At 38.9% G+C, this 7,416-nt stretch overlaps 1 protein-coding gene across 1 annotated transcript in view; it reads right to left on the minus strand.

The window, feature by feature from the left end:
• The window catches only part of WARS2 (tryptophanyl tRNA synthetase 2, mitochondrial), a 65,913-nt gene that overhangs the window by 40,966 nt on the left and 17,531 nt on the right, over nt 1–7,416 (minus strand). Inside the window, exon 2 of the mRNA XM_008569920.1 lies at nt 5,825–6,082. Within this exon, the coding sequence (XP_008568142.1) occupies nt 5,825–6,073 (249 nt within the window). The 5' untranslated portion in view covers nt 6,074–6,082. The remainder of the gene's footprint in view (nt 1–5,824; nt 6,083–7,416) is intronic.

Raw genomic sequence — 7,416 nt, forward strand, 5'->3', positions numbered from 1 at the left:
CCAACACCCACAACTAGCCCAGCTATGACCACTGAGCCACTGTAGGAAGCACTCTAGGCTCTCCCAAGCTGGCACGGTTAGGTGCTGAAGGCCTCAGCCATGCCCTCACCGACACCCACAACCAGCCCAGCAATGACCAAGACACTACTGGAAGCCCCCTGGTCTCCCCTGTGGGAATGAGGGGGGTGCCACAGGCCTCAACCCTGCCCCTCCTCCTTCTCCCACCCTATTTCCTTCTCTTTCCCTCTCCCCCTCTCCCCCAACTGCTCCACTACAACATCATAGAATGTAAAAGTATACATATTAATAAATAAACTTAAAAAAAAAAGTCTTCATAACTTAGTGGTGTGGTGGAAGAAATGCTGGTCTGGTGTTCTCTGACTTTTTCTCATTCTTGAAGGGCTTTTTAGCTAAACTGAGTTTAGATTTCTAACTGAGGGCAGGAGAGACGTGCTGATGTATTTTTATTTTTAGAAGAAAGATGACTGTGGCTGCCGTGTGGGGAATGGACTGTGAGACTAGAGCAGGAGCAAAAGGCTAATTTAATTGTTCAGGCTAGAAATACTGAGGAACCTGAGGTCAGCTACAGCCCCCCAGTATCCCTCTGCCAGAAGCTCCTGAGGCAGAGCCATGGGGGCTGGGGCAGGTCAGCATGCAGGGGCAGAAGGAGGGGCAGAATAAGTTTGTGCCTCATGAGTACACCTTCCAAAATTGGTACCTTAGGGGAATAAAAAGAGTCCCAGCTTTGATGTATACAAGCTATATGACCACAGGCAGCTAATTAAGTTACATACATGGAGTATTTACTAAGTACTGGGCACTGCTCAACGATGGCTTTAAGCATGTTTTCTACTTTATGACATCTCTTCATACCTTGATTTATTCATTAGTGGAAGAAAAATAAGAGTAATATCTAACTCCTGTGGCTGTTTTGATGTTTAAGAGAGAAGTCACATACATGAAATGGCTTGGTAAACTTTATGCATTTAATATTAATTTTCTAATAAATTGACTCCCAACTTTTCTTATGGGTCTAAAAATGCTATAATTATTTTCTTTTCAGCCCCCATCCATTGGAGACTTCACCAACTGATACCTCACACCTGTCAGAACAGCTATTATCAAAAAGATGCATGATAACAAGTGACAGTGAGGATGTGGAGAAAAGTGAATCCTTGCGCACTGTTGGGAATGTAAGTTAGTACAGCCGTTTTGGAAAACAGTATGGAGGGCTGAACCCCTGGCTCACTCGGGAGAGTGCGGCGCTGGGAGCGCAGCGGTGCTGGGAGCGCCAAGGCCACAGGTTTGGATCCTATATAGGGATGGCAGGTGCGCTCACTNTATGGGTCTAAAAATGCTATAATTATTTTCTTTTCAGCCCCCATCCATTGGAGACTTCACCGACTGATACCTCACACCTGTCAGAATGGCTATTATCAAAAAGATGCATGATAACAAGTGACGGTGAGGATGTGGAGAAAAGTGAATCCTTGCGCACTGTTGGGAATGTAAGTTAGTACTGCCGTTTTGGAAAACAGTATGGAGGGCTGAACCCCTGGCTCACTCGGGAGAGTGCGGCGCTGGGAGCGCAGCAGTGCTGGGAGCGCCAAGGCCACAGGTTTGGATCCTATATAGGGATGGCAGGTGCGCTCACTGGCTGAGCGCGGTGCGGGCGACACCAAGCCAAGGGTTCCGATCCCCTTACCGGTCACACACACAAAACAGTATGGAGGCTCCTCAAAATATTAAAAATAGAATTACTATGTGAGCTAGTGGACTGAATCTATACCCAAAATAAATGAAATCAGTATGTCAATAAGATAGCCGCACTCCCTTGTTATTGCAGCATGATTCACAATTAGCCAAGTTATGGAATCAACCTAAGTGTCCTTCAGTGGATGAATGGATAAAGAAAATGTGGTATATATACACAACAGATATAGTACATATGTGAGTAGTAATTCACCATTAAAAAAGAAAAAAATCCTATCATTTGTGACAACATGGATGAACCTGGAGGACATTATGTTAAGTGAAATAAGCCAGAAACAGAATGACAAATACTGCATGATCTCACTTATATGTGGAATCTAAAAACGTCAGACTCATAGAAGCGGAGAGTAGAAAAGTGGTTATCAAGGGCAGGGTGGTGAGGGAAATAGGAAGATGGTCATAGGATACAAAATTTCAGTTAGATGGGAACAATCAGTTCAAGAGATTTATTGCTCAACATGGTGACTATAATTAATAACAATGTATTGTTTACTTGAATATAACTAAGACTAGATTTTAAATGTTCTTACCACACAAAAAAATAAGTATGTGAAGTAATGCATATATTAATTAGCTTGACTTAGCCATTCCACAATGTATACATATCCAAAACACCATGTTGTACAATATAAATATATATAAATATATACAAATTTTATTTGTCAATTAAAAATAAATAAAAAAGAAAGTAAACACAAAAGAAAAAAAGTTAATTATTGATTTTTGTATCACAAAATATAAATTGTCACCATGATGATTCTTTCACCTCCTACAATACTGCAAATATGGGGCCCTGCATTTAAAATAATAACTGTTTCAGGGAGACTAGCTTATTTAATTACGCTTCTACTTGAAAATGGTTCTGAGAAGAAAAAGCCAATACATGCCTTCATGATTTTAAGATAAAGTATAAGGAAGATCTCCTCATCACTGTCCATGACAACCTGAGGCTTTACAGACATTCTAAAGAAACTAATGCCTAATGTTCCTTGCCAGGCACTCCACCAGCAGAAGGAAAGCACAGTTTCTCTTCAATCTAATGAAAATCATGATGAGCAATTATGTGGGGCAGTAATTTATAATCACTAAACATCAGCTAATGGAGATTAGTGCAAAGAGAAAGCAACAAAAAAACTAAGGTTTAATATTAAGTTCAAAAGAATTTATAGCATAAAAGAAAACCTGATCAATAGATCAAAGGCATGAAAAAAGTAGAAGCACAAAAATCAAAGTTTAAAAAAAATTTTGAGTGCAGAGGACTAATGTTACAGGAAATAAAATTTGATGAACAAATCAAAATGCACATACAAAAAAGAAACTTAAGATTCATATCAAATGTAATGTGTGGAGCTTGGAAGAATCAGGGTAATTTGGGTATTAGATGATAATACAGAATCATCATTAACTTTGTTACAAGTGATGACAGTATTGTAGTTATGTAAGAAAATTTCCCTTATTTTACAGGGAAGTACACTAAAATATTTAGGGAGTGAAATGCCATGAGGTCTGTGGTGTCTGCTTTGAAATACTTCAATAGAGAAAATAACACCAAGACAAATTCAACAGGATTTTACAGGGAAGTACACTAAAATATTTAGGGAGTGAAATGCCATGATGTCTGTGGTGTCTGCTTTGAAATACTTCAATAGAGAAAATAACACCAAGACAAATTCAACAGAGAAAATAACATCAAGACAAATCACAAAACCTTGTAAGTGATGGGGGTACAGTACACTATTCTCTCTATTGAAAAAATATTTAAATTTTTTCTTTATTAAATTTTTTTTTTTATAAAAGAGGGAGAGTCTGGTAAAGTATCCAGTCCATCCACTGAGTTGTAAAAAAGTTGGTTTCCTGAGTCAAAGGAGGAGGAAACGGTCAAGACCATTTGTCTTGAGGTTAGAAAAATACCTGAGGAAGTCCTTCATGTTGCCTTTGTGGGAAAAATTATGAAATGCAGGCAAGATGAGAACTTGCCTCAAATTTCACTGGCAAACTATCACAACTCTCCAGAAGGGAGCTGGAGTCAGGGACGACAAGAAGAGAATTGTGAGACAGCTTTAGAACTGCATCAAGGCTACCGAGGAGACAGGCACACACCAGCCAACACTGGTCACCTCCACTCTCCGACCTAGACCCACACCACCTTGGAAACAACGAGTCATCGGGTTCCATTCAAATGGAAGGTGAATTTTATTATCCCTCATGTATGAGGGTGACCTTACAAAGTCTCCCATATTGTGGGTTCCTCTTTCAATTGCTATTCTGAACAACAAAGTATTATGTACAAGAAGAATCTCAATTATTGCAAATTTTACGTCCTTATGGAGGTCAATGCTAAAAATCCTTTACAAAGGAGAAAAAATTTATACTGTAGTAATATTCCTGGGGGAATAAGCTCAAAGCCCAACTATAGGATGTGGTTATAAATAAGACTTTAATTTCAAAGATCACTTAAAAAAGCAACCTAGCAAGTGGTTACTTTGTGGAGACAAAACATATTCACCTACAAGAAGTATGAAAATAAGTGCTTGTGGCTAGGAATACAATTTTTAGAAACAGTATCAAATAAGGATCAAAAGAGAGATTGTATCAAAAACAGTTTAGATTGAGTGAAAATGATGTGCTTTGCAAAATGCATTAGGTGACTCAAAAAGTAGCTCTAACGATGACCAGCTCTCAATGTTGGCAATGGATGTGAAGAATTTGAATAAATATTGTTTCACAAAATATGAGACACACGTTCCTTTCAGAGAAAAGACGAGAGTGCTTCTAAGGCAGGATGACCAACAGGGTGAGAAATCTGGGGACAACTAATCTGAAGAAGGTAAGACCTACAAGGTAAGGATGATACGTAATAAATGTCTCCAAGTATTTGAAGAGCCGTTGCATGGAAGATTGAGTTGGTTTACTGTGTATTTTTAGAGAGCAGAGGTTAAATGAATGGAAATTATAGGGAGGCAGATGTTTGCTCAATATAAGCAAGTGTTTTAATAATAATTAGATATGTCCAACATTGAATTTGAAAAGTCATGTGTAAGTAAAGTCTTCCTGACCAACTATAAGGAAGGAAGTTGACATAAATTGCTTTTATGGTCTTTTTAATGATTAGATCTTATTACTTTATCAAATTATCTCCAGGCCAGCAATAAGCTTAAGTTAACTGCATTTATTTTTGAATAAGTTCCATTTATTATATATTTTTTAACTCGTTGCTCTGTGTGAATCATTATGTTAAGTTCTGTGGGTAATAAAACATATATAAAAATAATGATAGAATCTTATGATCAAGGAGCGTCATAGATATGTATACATGTTAACGTGTACCATGACATGTATAACATACCATTTCTTGGCTGGGACTTTGTCACAAGGTTAAAGCAGATACGTAATAAGAGCATGAGCCAGCTAGATTTTCATCTTTGCTAGGGCGTCTCTTAATTGCCCTATCCCTGGGCCAGGCCATCTTGCCTGTCCAAGAATAAATTGATTCATCCATAGTGAAGATATGAGTCAACGATTTTGGCTTTGCTCTGAAGCCTTCTGGCTTGAACACAGGACACTGGGACTTGTCTTCCAATTTCTCAGCTTGCTCTATCAAATCTCAAAAGCTATTATACAAAGAATGAACAATAGGAATTATCCAAAAGGCCTTCCAGATGCAATACCCGATAAAGTAACATTGGAATTACGTAAAACCATCAGTCACTAAATTCCATCCTTGATTACAGAGAGATTAGTCTGTGGCACTAAGTCATCAGTTTGAATCCAAACCAGAAAAACAATTCCAGGGTTAGAAGTACTTATGGGACACAACTTTTCGGTATATGAAGGACTATAAACTTACCAAGTCTAGTAGAAGAAAAGTTGAAAAATACTATTGCATTATAATGATAGTTCATGATATGAATACTGGTAAAACATTAAACAACCACATTTTATGAGGTCGAGTTTAAAAAAAATCACAAATAAGAGTGATATGAACCATTCAAATTTTTCCTCAAATAATCTGATAACAAAAGTTTTCTCAGTTCTAATCTGGGAAGCTGACCTGAGATTGCTGGAAAAGGATGCTTTTCTCTGGGTTTATGCCACAGGCGAGAAGAGCAGCAGTCATGTCCAGAGTGCTCTGCCGAAGGAGGGCTGGGTCTTGGGGGACAGTGATGGAGTGGAGGTCAACGATGCTGTACAGAACAGAGCCATACTCATCCTGTAACCTCACCCAGCTCTCAATGGCGCCCAGGTAATTGCCCAGGTGGGGGATTCCTGTAGGCTGAATGCCAGAAAATACTCGTTTCATGCTATCTTTCTGGAACAAAAGAAAACAAACATATTTGCTTTTGAGGCAGAATCCACAAATCCTATGCCCATATTACTGTAACCGAAATAGCCAGTCCTATTTTTGTAAACTGCAATCTGACAGGCAGTCATCATCACCATCCATTTATTTTGTGCCTGCTCTATACAAACTACTATGCTAGGTGCTGTTACAGATAGAAAATAATATTAAAAATGTTTTTTTGCACTGAAAAGTTTACAAACACAAAGACATATAAGAAATGGGCTGCACCCCCAAGAGAATGCAACCTAAATGGAGATAGAGGACATGTTTAGAAAGACATAAGGCACAATGTGGCAACATGATTATGACCAGTTTGGAAAGATAAATAGTGGGGTACAGGGAGGACTTCCCAAGAGAAAAAGATGACTGTAGCTCCAGTGGTCAGTGAAACATAGAATCAAATTTCATTAGAGATTAAAGGAGCCTCGAGGGTTTTTCATGTGATTTCATTTATTTTGCAGTTAAGAAAATGAAGTCCACAGCATAGGGACTAAAGGTTACTGCTATTTACTTAAGTTTTTAAAAAAATAATTGCTGATATAATTTAGTGTGAAGGCTTTTGGGCTAGAAATTAGGAAACATACACTATTTCTATTATTATTTCTTTTTTTTTTTCTTTTTGTCTCTTTTTTACTGACCGGTAACGGGATCGCAACCCTCGGTGTCGCGCCCGTACCGGGGACCGGCAATGGGATCGCAACCCTCGGTGTTGTGCCCGCCCCACGCTCAGCCAGTGAGCGGGAACCGGTCTCCACATGGGATCCAAACCCTCGGCGGGAGCGCCACCGCACTCTCAAGCGGCGCACTCTCCAGTGCGCCACCAGGCTGGCCCTCTATTATTATTTCTTGATAAAGTTATTTAACTTTGTTGTGCTTCAGTTTCCTTTTACTTTGGATAAAATCATTATTTTTTTTTCATTTCTTCAAAAGGAGGTTTTCTTGTTTGTTTGTTTTTTGTTTTTTGTTTGTCCTTTTTGAGACCGGCCGCACCGGGCTCAGCCAGTGAGCGCACAGGCCATCCCTATATAGGATCCAAACCCGCGGCGGGAGTGCTGCTGCGCTCCCAGCACCGCACTCTCACGAGTGCGCCACGGGCTCGGCCCCAAAAGGAGTTTTGAATTCTGCATAATTGTTAAAAATATGGTCATGTGTTTCTTTGGTTTGTACTTTCTAATACTGAAGTATAATTTTAAAAATGAGAAAAAAGTGAAATACAGGGTAAAAAATGTTTTTCCCCCTAAACAATTTTACATTCTATAGTGAAAAACCAAAAATGAGCATGTATTGGTAAATGTGTTGTA

The sequence above is a fragment of the Galeopterus variegatus genome, unplaced genomic scaffold (assembly GCF_000696425.1).
Source record: "Galeopterus variegatus unplaced genomic scaffold, G_variegatus-3.0.2 Scaffold544, whole genome shotgun sequence".
In the NCBI taxonomy this organism is placed as follows: domain Eukaryota; kingdom Metazoa; phylum Chordata; class Mammalia; order Dermoptera; family Cynocephalidae; genus Galeopterus; species Galeopterus variegatus.